The 21015-nt window shown below is 53.1% G+C and overlaps 1 protein-coding gene across 2 annotated transcripts; it reads right to left on the reverse strand.

Annotated features, from left to right (window-relative positions):
- Positions 1-6: 6 nt before the first annotated feature.
- SELENOO (selenoprotein O) lies at positions 7-20957 on the reverse strand. 2 transcript variants are annotated; one of them, XM_082420440.1, is made up of 9 exons: positions 19720-20957; positions 8266-8469; positions 7148-7328; positions 6040-6170; positions 5351-5631; positions 1962-2100; positions 825-1010; positions 580-736; positions 7-486 (listed from the first exon to the last, which is right to left on the reverse strand). In XM_082420440.1, exons 1-9 carry the CDS (start codon positions 20283-20285, stop codon positions 310-312), a joined length of 2022 nt encoding a protein of 673 aa, XP_082276566.1. In that variant the 5' UTR covers positions 20286-20957; the 3' UTR covers positions 7-309. The 2 variants fall into 2 exon arrangements, with proteins under 2 accessions (XP_082276566.1, XP_082276567.1); XM_082420441.1 differs by lacking the exon at positions 580-736 and having other exon boundaries at positions 316-486.
- Between the last annotated feature and the right edge of the window lie 58 nt (positions 20958-21015).

Genomic DNA, 21015 nt, shown 5'->3' on the forward strand with positions numbered 1-21015 from the left:
GCGACCGAGGGAGCTGCCAGTTTATTTAGGAGCTGCGTGCCCCGCCAGGCTGGCGAGGTGGGCGGGGGCCGTGCGTGTCCGCCGGTCCCCTCTGCTGAGCCGTCCTGGCGCAAAGCAGCCTGTCGCTGGGAGAAGAGCCTGGGGCTGGGCGGTGCTGCCGAGTCCGCATCGGACAGAGACGGGTCGGGTCCTGACTGGACGTCTCTGCCGTCATGGAGAGACGGGCGGGGTGGGCGCCGCCTCATGGACTCACTCAAGGGCTTGGGCCTCGGGGCTCCTGCGTGGAGGCCTCCAAGGCGCTTACGACGATCACGTCACACACAGCTCCGCCGCCCAGAGCGGGGGCTTGCTGCTGTACGAGTGCCGCCGGCCGGCTGCCCCGCCGGCCTCCCCACTGGCCTCCTCGGGCTCGGCGGCCTCGCGGGCCTCGGCGGCCCCCCCCTCCCTGCGGTAAGGGGTCTCCAGCAGCTTCAGCACCCGCCGCACCTGGAGGAGAGCAGAGGGTGCGGTGTTTGTCGGGGGCCGGCCTCGCCCGCAGTGGGAGGGGACCAGTAGGGGAGGGCCGGGCAGGCCGCTTGCCTCTGAGAAGTCTCCGCTCTCGGCAGCCTCGATGGCGCCCTGCGCGATGTAGTTCCTCAGGACGTACTTGGGGTTGTTCGCGTGCATGACGCGCACGCGCTCGGCCTGCCAGGCAGCGGTGTCGCCGGCGGCCTCCTGATCCTTCTCCAGCCGGGCTCTGGAGTCACACCCGAGCCGAGCGTCAGCAGAGCCGCCCCCCCCGCTGCCCTGGGGTCCCCGCGGGGGGTGTGGGGAGGGGGGCCCACCTGTACTCCAGGAGCCAATCGGCCCAGCGGCTCCTGTTCCTGCCGTGCAGCTCGGCCGGGCTCAGCTGCTCCAGCTGCGACAGCCGCTCCACGCGCTCCAGCTCCCGCGCCAGGCTCGCCCGTGTGCCGATGAGCGCCAGAAGCTGCGGGTTCGACTGCGCCAGCATGAGCATCATGGACAGCTGCCTGTGTGGAGCGGGCGCGTGAGGGGCCCCAGGCCACGTGGTCCCCACCACCACCCTGCCGCGCCCCTGTCCCCAGCCCCACCCCCACCAGGGGTGAGCCCGGGTCCGACAGACGAAGCAGACGTGGGACTGCTACCAGCCGTCCGCCCTTGTTCTACCGCAAACCCCGCACGTGACGGGGCACACGGACACCGCAGGCTGACCCGGGCCAGCCCTGGCTCCCGGCTGGCGGCCACCCACCGACAACCGACCCAGGACCCAGTCCCTCTGGGAGAGGTTCACTGCTGTCAGCTCCTCCCACGGTGATGACAGGGCTGGACGCTTCTCCACCTCTGGGGGCACCTGGGGGCAGGGCAGCCCCTGACACCCCCTTCCCCAGTTACCCTGGCTCCATGCTCAGCAGGTCCTGCCAGCTTCAGCCCCTCCCCACACTGCTGCACTAGAGTCCTGTCTGGCACGGGACGGGACACGTTGGTGATGGGTTTTGAGCGTGGGCTGCACCCTCAGGACACGACACGATGGTGCAGAAAGCGCGGTCTGGCTGGAGACTGCGGGCCCACACCCAGGCTCTTCCTGGCACGGGACGGGACACGTTGGTGATGGGTTTTGAGCGTGGGCTGCACCCTCAGGACATGACATGATGGTGCAGAAAGCACGGTCTGGCTGGAGACTGTGGGCCCACACCCAGGCTCTTCCTGGGGAGCCTCCCTGGAGCAGAGACCACCGTGCCCCAGCCTGTGCCGCCTGGCCTCCCCATTCCAGTGTCAGCACCTCCATCCTTTCCTCTGGCCAGCGGGCCTCAGTGCCACAAAGCCAGGGTCTGACCATCCCACTCCTGGGAGTGGAGCAGCCGCCTGGGTGTGCCATCTCCAGCGTCCTCCTAAAGGCTTCGTTCTAAATGTTCCTCCCTTCCCGGAAACAAATGCTAGGGAAGCAAGACCCAAGGACCCACCGGGGATCCATCTGGGGTCGGAAGGCGCGCCTCAGCTCCTCCAGGGAGGCACACTGTGCAGTCAGCACGGCCAGGAACTCGTCCAGGTCCTCGGCTGGGAAGGAGCTCAGCAGGTAGAAGGAGTTTGTGAAGTCAGCACCTGTAACACGCAGCTGCTCAGGGCGCCGTCCTGTCACCAGAGGACCGTACGTGTTCATCCACCACGTGTGCGGCGCCCTGCTCAGCCTCAGGCCGGGGACTCCTGAGCCCTCCCCTCAGTCCTCCCAGCTCGGTCCCCACTCTGAACCTGACGAGTCACTCAATCTCTCAAGGCCTCCAGGCCTGGTTTCTTCATCTGTAAAATGGGTAAATACAGTAAAGGCACCGAGGCCGGGCCCTGGCCCTCATCACTGTCACGGCAGTTAGCACCATCTGCTTCAGGAGCTGCGGGGTCGAGATGGCACAGGACGTGAGCCATGACAGACACTGTGAGGGCCTCAGCCTGACTTGCTGAAACACTGTCACCAAAACCCCCAAGGAAACATCCAAAAAACAGACACAAGGGAAAATGAGAAGGAAACCAGAACGGTATACTGCAAAAGATCACCTAAGCACGAGAGCAGTAACAGAGAAAATAAAGGACAAAAATGGTGTAAGACAGAACACAAAGAGCAAAACAGCCTAAGTCCTCCCTTATCAGTAATTACTTTAAAAGTAAATGGATTAGGGAATTCCCTGATCCAGTGGTTAGGACTCTGTGCCTTCACTGCTGAGGGCACGGGTTCAATTCCTGGTTGGGGAACTAAGACCCCGCAAGCCAAAAAAAAAAAAAGTAAATGGATTAAAGTCTCCATTCAAAGAGCAGAGACTGACAGAATGGATAAAAAAACCATGATCCAACAACTACAGTAAGATAACTTGCTGTAGACTCGTAAGTCAAAAGCGAAAGGATGGAAAAAATATCCCATGATTTGCATACTGACAGTAACCTAAAGAGAGCTGGGGTGGCTACGCTGACGTCAGAAAAACAGACTATGTAAGAACTTGACAAAGAGGAGCATCGTATATTGATGAGTCAGTTCAGCAAGAAGATGTAACAATTACAGACTTGCACCAAACAAGAGCCCCCAATACACAAAGCAAAGACTCAAAACTGAAGGGCGAACACATTTCAAATCAACTATACTCCAATTTAAAAACAAACAAACAAAAAAACCTGAAGGGTGGACTCGAGCAGTTCTGTAAGAGTTGGGACGTCAGCACCCAACACCTGGACAGAAGGTCAACAAGGAAACAACGTGAACAACAGACACAACACTCCACCCAAGCTCTCAGGTGCACGTTCTCCAGGACAGACCACGTGTTGGGCCATAAAACCAGTCTTAATACACTGAAAAGACTGGTGTCTTCTGCAACCACGATGGCATGAAGTCACAAATGGAAGGACAACTGGAAAATTCACAAGTAATGTGAAAATTAACTACTGGTTCTAAAAAGAAATCACAAGGGAAATTAGAAAAATACTTAGAGGTATGAACCAAAAGCAGCAGTGCTCAGAGGGAAGTTTATAGCTGTAAATGCCTGCGCTAAAAGCGCAGCTCTCTCATCACCAGAAAAAAATAAATTTGTCACTGTGTGGTGATCATTTCACGTTATATACATACAGCAAATCACCATGTCACACACCTGAGACTTACATAATGCTATACGCCAGTTCTCAGTAAAAAACGATTTCAAATCAATAATCTAATCTTACATCTAAAGAAGTAGAAAAAGAACTAAATAAGACCAAAGTTAGCATAAAGGAAGGAAATGAGATTAGAACAGAGATAAATGAAATAGAGAACAAAAACAAGAGAAAATCAATGAAACCAAAGTTGGTTCTTTGAAAAGGTCAGTAACACTGACAAAATTTTAGCTACACTAACAAAAAAAGACACAAGTAACTAAAGGAAATAAAAGTGGGGACGTCACTGCAGACTGTACAGAAATAAAAGACTAAGAAAACACTATGAATAATAATTTAGATAACATAGATGACATAGACGAATTCCCAGAAACACATAAATTACCAAACCTGACTCAAGAAGAAATAGAAAATCTAAATAGTCCCATAGCAAGTAAGGAGACTGGAAACTTCCTAACACAGGAAATGTTAGGACCAGACGGCTTCACTGGTGAATTCTACCAAACATTTAAAGAAAAATTAACACCAATCTTTCTCAGACTCTTCTGAAAAATAGGAGGGAACACTTCCTAACTCATTCATGAGATCAGCACTTCCTCGATACCAAAGCCAAACAAAGATACCACAAGAAAAGAAAACCACAGACCAGTATCCCTTGTAAAAACAGATGTAAAAGAAACCTCAGCAAAACATTAGAAGGAGCAAGTAGGGTTTATCCCCAGAATGCAAGGGGTCTGTGTGTCCCCTGCCCGAAGCCATATATGGAAACCCAACTCTGCAGGGCGATGGTATTTGGAGCTGGGGCCTTTGGGAGGTAGGCCACGAGGGCGGAGCCCTCACAGTGCGCTTCATGCCCCTGCTCCCTATTCTGCCGTGTGAGGACACAGCCAGAAGGCGGCACCCTGATCCTGGACCTCCAGCTTCTACACCGTGAGAGGCAGTTTAAACTAAGGCAGGATACGGATGAAGAAGTAAAACCTGGCGATCACCTCAACTGAGGCACAGTGTGAAAACACCCAATGAGGGACAGAAGGAAACATCCTCTACTTGAAAAAAGCCACATGTGCACAGGCCAACAGCTCACATCACACTCGTGTGAGAGGCAGAGATTTTCCCCAAGAGCAGGAACAGTAAGTGACGCCTGGTCGGCCACTTCTGTTGAGCGGCACCAGGCGTCCTAGCCAGAGCAGCCAGGAAGCCCCAGGCACACCCCACAACGGCACCCTGGAGAGGATGGGAAACAGGAACGCAAAGACACGGTACGTCTGTGTCCACAGCAGCGTTATGCATGGTGGCCACGGGGTGGAACAGCCCAAGTGTCCAACAGACGATGGACGAGCAAAAGGCAGGCCATCCGCACAGACTATTCGGCCTTAAAATCCTGACATGCGGACAACAGGGATGACCACCGTGGAGGACGTCATGCTGAGTGGGGTGAGCTAGAAAAAGAGCCGCGTGAACCCCTTGCCTGCGGTCCCTGGAGGCGGCGAGTTCTTGGAAAGCAGGCGTGAGGTTACCAGGGCGAGGGGCGGGGCAAGGGGCCAGGGGGCTAGTGCTTCGCGGGTGCAGATGTCCGTCTGGGAAGACGAGAAAGTTCTGGAGACGCTGGCCGTGGTGGTTGCGAGACAAGGTGAATGTGCTTAAAGCCACTGAGACGTGGTCACAGGTCGGTTTCACATTCTGTTTCAGCACGACGTGGCGCATGCACCCCACCCACACTCACCAGTCAGGTGCATGGTCTCCAGGAGCCTGGCCACCAGGGCGCTGTCCTCCTCCCGCTCAGCCTGCACGAGGCCCAGCTTCCAGCGCATCTTCTGCAAGTAGTGCCTGCGGAACTCAGCGTCGAACTCCTCCGCCAGGATGGCCTCGGCCAGCTCGAGGGGCAGCGCGGGCTCCAGGGCCTCGGCCAGCTTCTGCAGGTTCCACTTGCACACCTCGGGCTGCCTGCTGTACGAGTAGCGCCCGGCGGTGTCGGAGGCATTGCACACGTGGTCGGGGTCGTACCTGCCGTGTAGGGAGAGCCAGGAGCTGCCTGAGGGGACCCGCCGAGCAACAGTGCAGGCCCGGGTGGCTGCCGCTCCCCTGCCTGTCCCACGGGGCCCTGCAGCCTCTAGAGCAGGGAGGCCGCACTCCAGCGCGGCCCCCTGCCTGGCTCCCGCCCCCGCCCCTTCAGCCCACTCTCCACCTGGGAGCCGAGGGGGTGCCGTTCAAAGTGCTTCTGTGCTCAGAACCCTCCAGGGATCCCTGCTCTGGGGACGGCCGGCTGACCAGGCCTTGCTGAGAATTAAACACCGAACAAAACATTAACAAGAGCAGCCACACAGGCCTGCAGGTCCTTCCCGTGGCCTTGAGATGCCCGCACGGTCACGTGCCTCCCCGCCAGGGGCCCCTGGCAGGCGGCGGGATGCCCACCTGTCCAGGAAGCCGAAGGGCCCATAGTCGATGGTGAGCCCCACGATACTCATGTTGTCCGTGTTGAGCACGCCGTGGCAGAAGCCCACGCACTGCCACTCAGCCACCAGCTGGGCCGTGCGCCGTGTCACCTGCAACAGTGCCACAGGACGGCTGCCGGCTGCTCCCCTCCGCACCCCCCCCAACCAGCTGTGCCCGCTGAGCCGGTCTCGCTCTGCGGTGACTCCCAAGGGGCCCGACCCAGTGTCCTGTCCTGCCAGCTGACGCTCAGCCGTGGGGAGAACATCCGAGGACAGTTAAGAAGGAAAGAGTATTTTGGATGAGTTGATACGAGTGGCTCTGCTCCTCACATACACCGTCTACCTCTTTTATATACTCACTGTTTTTTGGCTTTTATCCAAACCAGAAAAATCAGGGAACCTGGACATTCCCATGACTCACGCCCCGTAGGATGACTACGTGGAAACAAGGACGTTACCACGTTCTCAGGCGAAAACTGCCCAGGTCCAGACACTGTGCCCAGGGCCCCGCCTCGCCCTGGGCTGCAGGGAGCGAGGCTCAAACGGCCCAGCTGCCCAGCCCAGAGTCCGGCTGCCAGACCGGACTTGCTTCCCGTCTGTCACGTGGCATCACCCACGTGACAGACTGGAAGCAACAGTGTGGCTGAAGTGGGGTCCAGGGAGTGACAGGTGCAGGACAGTGCCCACTTCTGGTGCAGAGCGCTGGCCGCGGGCCTTCGGCCCTCAGGCAGACCCCTCACCCTGCCGCCTGTTTCCCTGGCTGAGGCTGCACCACCTCCCACAACTTTGACTGTCGTGTGGGACGACGCCTGAGAGTTCTGGGGGAGATGGAGAGGCCAGGGGGTGTGTGTTTGGGGCCACCGTGAACACACGCCCCATGCGGGAGGCCCAGCACCCACCAGCCCTGATTCCCTCCCAAGCTCTCTGCGTGGCCCCTCGATGCCGCTCAAATAGTGACCCGGGGGTCTGTCCCAGGACCCCGACCCTCAACGGTATCTGAGAAGTTGCCCCTGGGCCAAGCCAGTGGGTGGTGACTCAAGAGGGCCGGGCACCCAGCGTCCGCCCACGGGCGGGCAGCTCCCACCGACCTCCCGGAAGAAGGCAGCGTGCCTCTGCACGCTGTCGCTGGCGTGAGTGGCCTGGATCTCAGGGTAGAAAGTGCTGATGACATAGTCAAGCATCTGCACTCGGATGTCGTTCCTCCCCACGCTGGGGCCTGCGCGCCCCGTGTGCTCGTCCGAGGACTTGAAGATCTCAAAGGATCCGAACCTGGAGGGAAGACCCGCGTTGACAACAGGTTAAACGTGACGCCTCCCCCTCATGAGTAAGGAAGGAGGGAGGGTGCTGCTAGCCCTCGTGGCCGGGCGGGGGGGACAAACCACCAAACGTAGCTGGTCGTTCAGTGACTCAGGCAGACACAGGGCACTTCCCGGGGTGCGTGGGGCCGGGACTGCCACGGCTGCCCTGCAGGGACGAGAGGGGTTCTGTGTCCGGCCTCCCACACCGAGGGATGCGCCCATCACCGGCGTCCTGTAGTGGGGTGACCCGCAGGGTCAGCGGTGGGGCAGTTATACGCCCCAGGGGGCGGGGCAACGTCCGGAGGCATTTTTGGTTGTCACGACGGGGGTTACTACCAGCAGCTCGTGGGTGGAGGCCAGGAACGCTGCCTGACACCCTATGAGACACAGATCAGCTCGCAGCAAAGACGACCTGGTCCAAACGCCACTAGTGCAGCTGTGCCCAGAGGCCCCGGGTCTCCCAGGACGAGGCCAACGCCTGCCCCGACACCTCCACCCCCGGAGGACAAAGGGAAAGCTGGTGACAGCTGACGCACAGGGTCGGCTGGGGTCACCTGACCCCGCCAGACCGCCACAGCCACCTCCTGGCGACTCTGGGTTCAGGTGGTCGGTACCGAGCACCCGACGCCAGACAGCGTGGTGACGTCGAGGACTAACAGGCCCCGCTGGAGACAGCAGCCAGGAGGCCTCCAGTCAGTGAACAGCGGCCAGAGGAAGCGGGCACACCGGGCGTCACGGCCGCTCGTCCAGCAGCACAGTGAGGCCGTTTTCTTGGTGCATCTTACGTAGCTCCTGGTCATAAACTCCAGGTCCACAGCTCTGGACACGCCGCCCCAGGCCCTGCACCCTGGCCGGGCAGCTGCACTCTGGCCACCGGGGCAACACGGGAGCACGAGGACGGGCGTTACCTGAGGAACGTGGGGGCCACGCGCAGCACGACCGCGCACTGCTCGTGCCTGGGGTTGCCGTCGTAGAACACGTCCCGCTCGACGGAGGACTGGGACGTGACGCAGGCGCCGGCCCGCGTGGTGGGGATGCCCAGGTGGAACATGGCCTCGCTGCACAGGAACTCGCGGATGCTCGAGCGCAGCACCTTGCGACCGTCGGCCTGTCTGAGGTCAAGCACAGAGGTCACTGCCGGGCTCCACTCAACACCAAGGTGTGGTCACAGAGGGAAGGGACTGGAAGAAAGCCTCCTAATGGCTTTTTAAAAACAACCCACGAGCAGCTCTGACATCACTGTAAAAAGAGTCTGTTTTGGACAATCTCAGGTGCTAAGCCCCTAACCTCCTCCAGGTCTGGAACTGCAGCACAGGGTGCCTGGCCCGCGGCAGGAGGCCAAGTCCATACAGAGGTCAGGGAAGGCTACTCCCAGGGTCACACACACGCTCGCAACTCCGCAATTCTGTTTTTATGAATTTACTTTGTGAAAATCCTTTTAAAACAGCACAGACACAGAGCATCATCTGCAGCGGGGGGAGGACCCCAGTCTCCCTCGGGCAGCTCTGAATGACGTGGATGTTTTCCTCTTATGCTAAACCTTCGTTATTACTATTCTTTTAAATAGACTTTATTTTCCTAGGCAGTTGTAGGTTCACAGCAGCACTGATGAGCAGCCAGAGAGATCTCTCATATGCCCCGCCACCACACACACACAGCCTCCCCCACGATCAGCATCCCCGCCAGGGGAGACATTTGTCACACTCGATGAAGCCATGCCGGCACGTCGTCATCACCCAGAGTCCACTGTCTGCATCAGGGTGCACTTTCAGTGTTGTCCACTCTGTGGGTCTGACAGAGATCCACCATTACAGTGTCATACAGAACACTTTTCACGGCCCGAAAAACCCTCTGGGCTCCACCTGGTCATCTGTCCCCTCCCAACCCCTGGTCTTTTACTGTCTCCATAGTTTTGTCTTTTCCAGAATGTTATAGAGTTGGAATCATACTGTGAGACCTTTCAGATTCACTTCCTTCACTTACTGATATGCATCTAAGTTTCTTCCATGTCTTTTCATGGCTTGATGGCTCATTTCATTTTTTTTTCTTTCTATTCTTTTGCTGAATAATATCCCATTGTCTGGATGGGCCACGGTTTGTTTATCTATTCACCTTGAAGGACATCTTGGCAGCTTCCAAGTTTTGACAATTATGAATAAAGTTGCTGTGGACATCCATATACAGGGTTTTCGTGTGGACGTGTTCTCAACTGCTTTGGGTAAATGCTGAGGAGCATGGTTCTTGGGTCATATGGTGAGAGTACGTTTAGTTTGGTAAGAAACCACCACACTGTCTTCCCAAGTGGCTGCACCGTCCTGCATTCCCAGCAGCCGTGAATGGGAGCTCCTGTTGCTCTACATCCTCGCCAGCGTTTTGTGCTGTCAGTGTTCGGGAATTTGGCCATCCTCCTAGGTGTGTAATGGCGTCTCCTTGTTAATTTGCATTTTCCTGATGACACATGATGTGAAACATCTTTTAAAGTGCTTATATGTCATCTCTGTATCTTCTTTGGGGAGGTGTCTAACAAGGTCTTTGCCCCATTTTAAAATCAGTTTGTTTTCTTATTGTTGAGTTTTAAGAATTCTTTGTATATTTTGGATAACAGTCCTTTATCAGATGTGTCTTTTGCAGAGATTTTCTCCCACTCTGTGGCTTGTCTTCTCATTTCTCCTGACATTGTCCTTCACCGAAGTTTTAACTTCAATGAAGTACAGCCTATCAATTATTTCTTCATGGATCCTGTCTTTGGTATGGTACCTAAAAAGTCATTTCTATACCCAAGGTCATCCAGATTTTCTATTTTATCTTCTAGGAGTTTTACAGTTTTGCATTTTGTTTAGGTCTGTGATCCATTTTTTTTTGTTTTGTTTTTATTTATTTATTTATGGCTGTGTTGGGTCTTCGTTTCTGTGCGAGGGCTTTCTCTAGTTGCGGTGAGCGGGGTCCACTCTTCATCGCGGTGCGCGGGCCTCTCACTATCGCAGCCTCTCTTGTTGCGGAGCACGGGCTCCAGACGTGCAGGCTCAGTAATTGTGGCTCACGGGCCCAGCTGCTCCGCGGCACGTGGGATCTTCCCAGACCAGGGCTCGAACCCGTGTCCCCTGCATTGGCAGGCAGATTCTCAACCACTGCACCACCGGGGAAGCCCTGTGATCCATTTTGAGTTAATTTTTGTGAAGGGTGTCAGGTCTGTGTCTAGATTTTTGTTTGTTTGTTTGTTGATATCCAGTTGTTCCAGTACAATCTTGAAAATACTATCATTGCTCCATTGGATTGCCTTTGCTCCTCTGTCAAAGATCCACATCTATGCAGGTCTATTTCTGGGCTCTTTGTTCTGTTCCATTGACCTATCTATTCTTTGGCCAAAACCACTCTTTTTTTTTTTAAATTTATTTATTTTTGGCTGCATTGGGTCTTCGTTGCTTCGCGTGGGCTTTCTCTCTAGTTGCAGCGAGCGCCAGAAGCAGAAGGAAGCAGGGGCTACTCTTGGATGTCGTGCGCGGGCTTCTCATCATGGTGGCTTCTCGTTGCGGAGCACGGGCTCTAGGCACGCGGGCTTCAGTAGTTGCAAAACCACACTCTCTTGATTGCCAAAGCTTTATGGTAAGTCTTAAAGTGGGGTAGTGCCAGTCCTCTGACTTTGTTCTTCTCCCCCAGTATTGTGAGGGCTATACTGGGTCTTTTGCCTCTCAATATAAATTTTAGGATCAGTTTGTCAATATCTACAGAATAACTTGCTGAGACTTTGATTGGGATTGCACTGAATCTACAGATGGAGTTGGGAAGAACCAATATCTTGACAATATTGAGTCTTCCTAGCCATGAACGTGGAATATCTTTACATTGATTTAGTTCTTCTTTGATATCTTTTATCAGTTTTGTAGTTTTCCTAGTAGACATCTTATATTTTGTTTGTGAGTTCACACTTAGGTGTGAATCTAATTTTTAGGATTGCTAATGTAAACAGTATTGTTTTTAATTTCAAATTCCACTTGTTCACTGCTGGGATATACTAAAGTGATTGACCTATGTAGTAACTCTGTATCCTGCAACCTTGCTATAACTGCTTATGAGCTCATTTTTTGGTCAGTTCTTTGAGATTTTCTACATAGATGTTCATCTGCAAACAAAGACAATTTTTATTTCTTCCATCTCAATCTGTATGCCTTCGATTTTCTTCTCTTGTCTTGTTATATTAGCTAGGACCTCCAGGGATGTTGAAAAGCAATAGTAAGAGGGAACATCTTTGTCTTGTTTCTAATCTTAGTGGGAAAGCTTTGAGGTTCTCATGATTAAGTAGATTTAGCTATAGGTTTTCTGTAGATACTCTATCAAGTTGAGGAAGTTCCTCTCTATTGCTAATTGACTGAGTTTTTATCATGAATAGGTCTTGGGTTTTGTCAAATGCCTTTTCTGCTTCAATTGAGGTGATGATGCGAGTTTTCTTCTTTAGCCTGTTGATCTGATGGATCACGTTAATTAATTTTTGAATACTGAACCAGCCTTGCATACCTGGAATAAATCCCATTTGGTGGTGATGTATAATTCTTTTCAAACATTGTTGGATTTGATTTGCTAATATTTTGTTGAAGATTTCTTTATCTATGTTCATGAGGGGTTTTGGTGTGTAGTTTTCTTTTCTTGTATTGTCTTTGTCTGGATTTGGTATTAGGGTAATGCTGGCCTCATAGAATGAGTTAGGAAGTATTTCCTCTGCTTCCATTCTCTGAAAAAGAGTGGAATAATTTCATCCTTAAATGTTTGGTAGAATTCACTGGTGAGTCCATCTGGGCCTGGTGCTTTCTGTTTTGGAAGGTTATTAATTGTTGAGTCAATTTCTTTAATATATATAGGCCTATTCAGATTGTCTTTTTTTTTTTTTGGTGAGTTTTGGCAAATTGTGTCTTTCAAGGAATTGGTCCATTTCACCTAGGTTGTTAAATTTGTGAGCATAGAATTGTTCAGAGTAATTTTACTATCCTTTTAATGTCCATATGATCTGCATGATTTCCCCTCTTTAATTTCTGGTATTAGTAATTGTGTCCTCACTTTCTTTCTTAGTTAGCCTGGCTAGAGGTTTATTGATTTTATTGATCTTTTCAAAGAACAAGCTTTTGGTTTCACTGATTTCCTATTTCCATTTCATTGACTTCTGCTCTAATTCTTATTATTTCTTTTCTTTTGCTTACTTTGGATTTGATTTGCTCTTCTTTTTGTAGCTCCCTAATGTGGAAGCTTAAATGATTGGTTTTAGATCTTTCTTCTTTACTAACATATGCACTCAATGCTATAAATTTCCCTCAAAGCACTGTTTTCACCGTACCCCATACATTTGGTGTTTTCATTTTCATTTAGTTCAAAATACTTAAAAATTTCTCGAGATTTTGTCTTTGACCATGTGTTATTTAGAAGTATGTTGCATAATCTCCAAGTATTTTGGGATTTTCAGTTATCTGTTATTGAATTCTAGTTTGATTCCATTGTGGCCTGAGAACAGACACTGTATGATTTTTATTTTAAAAAATTTGTTAAGGTATGTTTTATAGCCTAGAATGTGGTCTCTCTGGATAAATGTTCCATGTGGGCCTGAGAAGAATATGTATCCCATTGTTGTTAGATGAAGTAGGCTATAGATGTTCTTTATATCCAGTTGATTGATGGTGTTAACTGAGTTCAAAGATGGCCTTACCAATTTTCTGCCTGCTGGCTCTCTCCATTTCTGATAGAGGGGTGTTGAGTCTCCAACAATGACAGTGGATTCATCTGTGCCCCTTTGAATTTCTGTCAGTTTCTGCCTCATGGTACTCTGATGCTGCTATCTGGCACATACACAGTAAGGACTGTTTTGCCTTCCTGACCCCTTCATCATTTTGTCATGCCCCTCTTTATCCCTAATAACTTTCCTTAGTCCGAAGTCCACTCTTCCTGAATTAATATGGCTACTCCTGCTAACTAGTGTTAGCATGGTATGCTTTCCTCCATCCATTTTTTTTTTTTTTGTATTTTGGCAGCATGTGGGATGGTTCCCCAACCAGGGATTGAACCCAGGCCTCTGCAGTGAAAGCGCCAAATCCTAACCACTAGGCCACCAGGGAAATCCCCCATCCATTTACTTTTTTTTTTTTAATTAATTTATTTATTTTTGGATGTGTTGGGTCTTCACTGCTGGGTGCAGGCTTCCTCTAGTTGCAGTGAGCAGGGGCTACTCTTTGTTGTGGAGTGGGGGCTACTCATCGTTGCGGTGCGCAGGCTTCTCATTGTCGTGGCTTCTCTTGTTGCGGAGCACGGGCTCTAGGTGTGCAGGCTTCAGTAGTTGTGGCACGTGGGCTCAGTAGTTGTGGCTTGCGGGCTCTAGAGCTCAGGCTCAGTAGTTGTGGTGCACGGGCTTAGTTGCTCCACGGCATGTGGGATCTTCCTGGGCCAGGGCTCGAACCCATGTCCCCTGCATTGGCAGGCGGATTCTTTTTTTTTTTTTTTTTTTGGCAGGCGGATTCTTAACCACTGGGCCACCAGGGAAGCCCCATCCATTTACTTTTAATCTACATGTGTCTTCATATTTAAAGTGGATTTCTTATGGACAACATATAGTTTGGTCTTGTTTTTTTATTTATTGGCCTTGCTCTTTGTTTTCTCTTTCACTCTTTTCCTGCCTTTTGTGGTTTTAACTGAGCATTTTGTGATTCCAATTTCTTTTTCATCAGTTCTCGCCTAGCGTATCAGTTACACTTTTTTGTTTTGTTTTGTTTTACTCTTTAAAAAATGGTTGCCCTAGGACTTCCCTGGTGGTGCAGTGGTTAAGAATCCACCTGCCAACGCAGGGGACACGGGTTCGAGCCCTGGTCTGGGATGATCCCACATGCTGCGGAGGAACTAAGCCCGTGCGCCACAACTACTGAGCCTGCGCTCTAGAGCCCGTGAGCCACAACTACTGAGCCCGTGTGCCACAGCTACTGAGGCCTGCACGCCTAGAGCCCATGCTCCGCAACAAGAAAAGCCACCGCAATGAGAAGCCCATGCACCACAACGAAGAGTAGTCCCCGCTCGCCACAACTAGAGAAAGCCTGCACTGAGCAACGAAGACCCAACGCAGCCAAAAATAAAATAAATAAATAAATAAATTAAAAAATTTTTTTAAAAGGTTGCCCTACAGTTTGTAATATATCATTTACAACTAATCCAAGTCTACTTTCAGGTAACACTATCCTGCTCCATGGGTAGTATGAGTACCTTATAATAACAAAATAATCCTAATCCCTCCCTCCATCCGTTATTTGACTGGTGTCATTAATTTCATTTATACATAAATGCATCGTTACTATTATTTTAAACAAGCTATTACCTGTTATATCAATTAAGATGAGGAAAAGTAAAGGTTTTTATTATACTTTCACTTCTTTCTCCTATGCTCTTCCTTTGTTTATGTGGATTCAAGTTTCTGACCTACATCATTTTCATTCTCTATAAAGAACATCTTTTAACATTTCTGGCAAGACAGGTCAACTGCTAACAATTTCCCTCAATTTTCGTTTGTCTGAGGAAGTCTTTATTTCTCCTTCACTTTTGAAGGATAATTTCACAGGGTATGGAATTCTAGGTGGGTGGGTATTTTTTTCCTTATCACTTTACATACTTCACTCCACTTTCCTCTTGCTTGCCTGGCTTCTGAGAAGTCAGATGTAATTCTTATCTTTGCTCCTCTGTAGGTGAAGTGTTTCCTTCCTCTAGCTTTCACTTTTTTTTTCTTTACTTCTGCCTCTCTGTAGTTTGAAAATTATAAGCCTAGGTGTAGTTTTGTTTTTGTCTTTTGGTGGGGGTGGGGGAGGCATTCATCCTGCTCGGTGTGCTCTGAGCTTCTTGGATCCGTTTGGTGTCTAACATTAATTCAGGGAAATTCTCAGTCATTTCTTCAAATATTTCTTCTGTTTCTTTCTCTCTTTCTCTCCTGGTATTCCTATTACACATGTGTTACTACTTTTGCACTTGTCCTACACTTCTTGGTGAGTGTTTGGTTTTTTTCAGTCTTTATTTTTTTTGCTTTCTATCTTTGAAAGTTTCTCCTGAGATATCTTCAAGCTCAGTGATTCTTTCCTCATCTGTGTCCAGTCTAGCAACATGTCCATCAGAGGCATTCTTCGTTTTTGTTAGTGTTTTTGCTAGAAATCTCTAGCATTTCCTTTTCGTCTTTCTCAGAATTTCCATCTCTCTGCTTACACTGCCCATCTATTCTTTTTGTTTTTATTTATTTATTTATTTATTTATTTAATTTTTGGCTGTGTTGGGTCTTCGCTGCTTCGCGCGGGCTTTGTTGAGGTGCCTGGGCTTCTCACTGCGGTGGCTTCTCTTGTTGTGGAGCACAGGCTCTAGGCGTGAGGGCTTCGTTAGTTGTGGCACGTGGGCTCAGCAGTTGTGGCTTGCGGGCTCTAGAGCATGGGCTCAGTAGTTGTGGCGCACGGGCTTAGTTGCTCCGCCTGCCCATCTATTCTTTTTTTTTTTTTTTAAAGGTTTTATTTATTTATTTTTTTGGCCATGCCAAGCAGCTTGAGGGACCTTAGTACCCCGACCAGGGACCAAATCCAGACACTTGTCAGTGAAGGCCTAAGTCTTAACCACTGGACCACCAGGGAATTCCTCTAGTCTCATTTTATTTATTTTATTTTTTTTCAAATAAATTTATTTATTTATTTATTTTTGGTTGCATTGGGTCTTCGTTGCTGTGCGCGGGCTTTCTCTAGTTGGGGCAAGCGGGGGCTACTCTTCGTTGTGGTGCGCAGGCTTCTCATTGCAGTGGCTTCTTTTGTTGCAGAGCATGGGCTTTAGGTGCGCGGGCTCAGTAGTTGTGGCATGCAGGCTCAGTAGTTGTGCCTCGCGGGCTCTAGAGCACAGGTTCAGTAGTTGTGGCGCACCGGCTTAGACGCTCTGCGGCACGTGGGATCTTCCCGGACCAGGGCTCGAACCCGTGTCCCCCGCATTGGCAGGCGGATTCTTAACCACTGCACCACCAGGGAAGTCCTGCCCATCTATTCTTGAATGCTGCCTACTTTATCCATTAGAGCCCTGAGCATAGTAATCATAATTGTGTTAAATTCCAACACAATTGGAATTTTGTTGGTCTGACAATTCCAACATCTCTGCCATGTCTGAGGCTAGTTCTGATGCTGGCCCTGTCTCTTCCAACTGTGTTTTCTGCCTTTTAGTATGTTTGTAATTTTTTCTTGATAGCCAGGCATGATGTATGGGGTAAAAGGAACTACTGCAAGCAGGCCTTCAGTGATGTAGAGGTGGGTTACAGGTGTCAGGTGGAGGCCTCAGACTCTCAGTGACCCTGTGCCTCTGGACTGAGAGCTTCCACATGTGCTTTTCAGTCTCCTCTCCGCCAGAGGGCGCTGGAGCTGGGCATTTCCCTTCACCAGGTCCGCTGGGCTCTGATAACAGCCCAGCAGGTCAGGCTCTGGTTAATCAGCTTCCCCCAAGGGCAGCCTTGTTCAGAACAGAGTGCTCTGGTGTACTCCACACAGCTCCTTTCCCCGCTCCTGCCAGAAGCACAAAGGGATTTTCCACCAATATTCACTGTGAGAAGACAGCAGAGCTCCAGGAGGTACAACTCACCAGAGTGCGGGGCTCGCTTACGACTGGGCCCCGAAATTTTCAACTGACTCGTACACACTGAGCCTCCAGCAATTCACCAATTACAGGGCAAGGATCTGTGCAGACTTCCGCTCTGGTAACTCATAATTCTTTGTATTTGCCTGTCAGTCTCTCCAATTTGGGGGGTGGGGCAGCAATTTGCCCTCTGACCTCACTTTTCTTGCAGATCTAAGAAGACTTGTTGATTTTTCAGTTTGTTCAGCTTTTTACTTGTTAGAATGAAGTGATGATTTCCAAGGTTTCTTACATGCTGGACTGGAAACTGTATTATTTTTTAAAATTAAAGGAAAGTGGCAGCAGCACACGAGGACAGCTGGCCTGCGTGAGCCACGTCCTCAGCCCCTCCTGGTAAGATGAAGGGCGCTGGGCACTCCGACCTCCAAGAGCCCCCACCCAGCAAACAAACGCAACAACAAAGTGAGCTTGGATCTCTGCCCTTCAGGGTCAGGCCTGGCTTCCTGGCCTGGCCCAGGGCATGGCAGCGTCCCAGCACTCTCCCAGGCAGGAGGGCACCTGAAACAGTTTGGAAAATTCTCTAGGAAAGAACAAAAACTGGTGGGAAGACACTGGGCTCACTTCCGTCTCATCTGCAGAAGGACACCGAGGCTGAGTGAAGGTGCCCAGGGTGCACGTCTGCCCACGTCCTCTGCCGGGAAGAGGCCAGAGCCGGGCTCAGTATGAGCTTGGGGTGCTGGGGCCTAGGCCTGGAGAGCGGGGCCAGGGAGGCCGGGAGCCAGCGAAGATCTCTGCAGGCCTCCTGCCTCACCCTCACCTGGGAGCCTGGGTGTGGCTCATTCCAGGTGTGAGTGACACCTCTAGAAACCCGGCCTGACAGTCACCCTGGGGCTGTCTGCAGGGTGACTGTGCCTGCCTCTGGCTGACAAGACCCTCAGTCCACAGCTGCATTCCACTCACCCCTTCCAGTCTGTAATCCGTCCTCAAATGTCACTCCACACCGGCCCCCCCCCCGCCCCGCCTGTTTAGCAGGAAGCCAGTACAGTCCAAGCTAATTGTGGATCTGGTAAAAATGATCCAGAAAACAAGCTGCCTATCTCCTTGCCCGGGGCAAAGTGCCCGAAGCAGAAACCAGAACTGAATAATGATTACACAGCAAGGGTACAGGGCCTCAGAGTGGCCCTGCCCCCAGAGAGCCGCATGGACACGTGACAACGGTCCCTTCTCCTGGGCGCCCACGTCTGTTCCCAGCCAAACTGCTGGCGTGGACCCAGCTGAGGACAAGCTCTTCTGCACCTGGCAGGAGAGGCCGTCCTGAAATCCCAACCCCCATGGGAGGCAGAAGCAAGAAGCCACCTGCGCACCCCCCAAAACCCACGCCGGGGGACTCGAGCAGCTGCTGGCCTTAAGCCACTCACACCACTTCAGATGTTAGCCTCAAGCCTTGTTGAGGCTGGGGACCCCAGGAAATGCTGGGGGTGCTGGGTGGGTGCACATCTGGTAAGGGTCAAACAGCCCCTTTCTTTTAAAGGACTTCAGGTCTGGAAACACTGACTTACAGCTCAAGTCTTCAAATATTAAAAGCAACTTCCAACAGCAGATTACTCTCACAAAAATGTTTTTTATAAATGGCAAAAACAAATGATTAAAATGAACACATAAAGTTGAAAGATGCTCATACAATGTGCAGGCCCCAGGGCAAGACATTTACACGTGACCCCAAGGAGAAGAAATGCTTCTGCCGGCCACGAGTGCAGACAGCTCTGAGCAGGCTGTTCCAGGCGGGTGGGGCGGGTGCCAGGCTGCACTCAGGACATTTCAGAGACACCAAGGTTTGAAGACTGGGGGATGAGGAAGGACCAGTTATCCTGATGATCTGAGGTGGAGCTGCTAGAGGTGGGGGCCCGGTTCAGTCCCGGGAGGGAGGGGAGGGGAGAGCTCATGGGAGGGGCCAGACCAGGGACACACCCTCGGGATTTCTTGGAACATAAAACGCCAAGTTAGGTGTGATTCTTTCAGCCATTCAATAAGCACTTAACAAATATGAGTTAAATACATGAACTTTTTTAGTGAAAAGCAGCAGAAGAGACTATCAGCACCGTGTGTACAGGAGAGGCCTGACAGCTGCGGGAAGGGCGCCCTGCTGGGTCAGGCTGTGGGCATCTGGACCCGGGCCCTGGCCCACGAGCCCCACCTCACTGCGGGGTCAGAACATGGCTGGCCCCCAAGTGCTTGGAAGCCCGGGCCTGGGAGAAGGTCCACTGGGCAGAGGATCTGTCCCGGTCCAGGGCACCGGCTGCACAGTAGGCATCTGCAGTGCCAAAGTGTGCGGGAGGGAAGCTGACAGCCCGATCAGCATTCAGAGGAAGCCGGAAGCCGAGTGCGCCGAGCAGGCAGCAGGGCTGGGCACGCGGTAAACATGAGCGTGCTACACGTAGAACTGACTCCAAACTCTCTGGATAGTTTATGAGAACAGAGCACGAGCAGCTGCCAGCGCTGTGTGATCAGACGCTCAGCCTGACCTGAGGGGCAGCAGGACCCTCCCCTCCCCCCTCTTCCAGGCAGACGGGGCAGGGGCGCTCCGAGGCGGCCAGGAGCCACAGAACCTGCTCCCTCGCCTCCTGTCCTGGCCTCAGGGCCTTTGGCTCGGGCGCTGCTACCCACCACGTTCTACGTCCCCACGTCACATTCCTTCGTAGTTAATCTCACCCCCAACCGCCCCACGGGGGAGGACAGCTCCGCGGGTACGGGCGCAAACACACCTGGAGAAGGGCGTGGGGCCGGCGCCCTTGAGCTGCAGCTCCCAGCGCTCGCCGGCCGCCGTGCACACCTCGCCCAGGTACATGGCGGCGCCGTCGCCCAGCTGCCCGGCGAACTGGCCGAACTGGTGGCCGCAATAGCAGTGCGCGGCGGGCTCGGCGCCCGGCAGCAGCGCGTTGCCGCTGAAAAAGAGCGCGGCCTCGGCCTCGCGCGCCTCGCGGGCGTCGGCGTCGGCGGGCGGCGCGCCCAGGCCCAGCAGCGCCAGCGCGGGCTCCGACAGCGCCACGACGCGCGGCTGCCGCAAGGGCGCGGGCCGCACGCGGCTGAAGCAGGCGCCGGGCACGGGCCGCGGCGCGGACGGGGCGCCCTCTGGGCCAGGCGGCGGCGTCTCCACCGGCAGCGCGAGCAGGGCGCGGTTGTCGAAGCGCAGCCCCGCCAGCCAGCGGGGCTCAGGCTCCATGGCGCCGGCCGACGCGGAGCAGGGCGCGGGCGGCGGGCGGCGGCCGAGGGGCGGCCGGGTGCGGGCGGCCGCGAGCGAGGCCGCGAGCGCTACCCGGAGCACTGCCATCCGAGGCGCCGCGGCGGCGGAAGTCCCTCTGCCCCGACCGGAAGCCCCGCCCCTCGCTCCGCCGCCCAATTGCCGGGGGCCGCGCCCGCGAAAGCCTGGCTCTGATTGGTCACGCCATCTATCTGCTTCTGCTCCAGGTCTCGCCTCGGGGACTGCGAGGTCCCGGCCCGCCCGGGTCCCGGTCCGCGGGGCTGCGGCTGAGGGCTGGATCGCGCGGCGGAGACTGGGCCGTCCGGAATGACTGCCCTGCGCCACAGCGGCAGGTCCCTGGAGGTCCGCCCCGGAGGCACCGGCCAGTCCGGGCTGAGCGCTCCGGGCCGGTGGCCGTGACGAGTGACGTGCCCAGGGGACCTCCGGGGTGCCTCCCAACTCCGCGGTGAAGCCAAGGTCAGACCCGGCCCCACGCTTTGCTGAGGTTTGGCCCTGGATTGTCCTTTGCCCACTGCGCACAGGGCAGGAGGGAAAGAGGACCTTTGTCCAGATCTGGCTGAAAGTCGGGGGACAGTTATGGGCCAGGAAGAGCCCCAGGGCGAAGCCAAAGCCGAGAGCCTGCCAGCCTGGAGCCCGGTGACTCCCTCGTGCAGGGCCTTTGCTCCTGCCCTTTCCCCGCTCCAAGCAGGGTTCCTCGCACGCGGGCTGGATCCCAGGCCCACCTCTCCTGCCTGCCTCCTGTCACCCTGTGTTTTTCCTTGCACTTCTCTCTGAAATTAGCTCATTCCCTTATTTTCCT

This window comes from Balaenoptera physalus, assembly GCF_965194825.1.
Source record: "Balaenoptera physalus genome assembly, chromosome: 13".
NCBI classification, from domain to species: Eukaryota; Metazoa; Chordata; class Mammalia; order Artiodactyla; family Balaenopteridae; genus Balaenoptera; species Balaenoptera physalus.

Bases quoted from the DNA above. Each gene is read 5' to 3' on its own strand.
- SELENOO (XM_082420440.1), bottom strand. From the start codon at position 20,285: ATGGCAGTGCTCCGGGTAGCGCTCGCGGCCTCGCTCGCGGCCGCCCGC. The intron at 7,329-8,265 runs GTAACGCCCGTC...TCTTCCCTCCAG, and splicing joins GTGGCCCCCACGTTCCTCAG to GTTCGGATCCTTTGAGATCT. The intron at 737-824 runs GTGGGCCCCCCT...GTGTGACTCCAG, and splicing joins GATTGGCTCCTGGAGTACAG to AGCCCGGCTGGAGAAGGATC.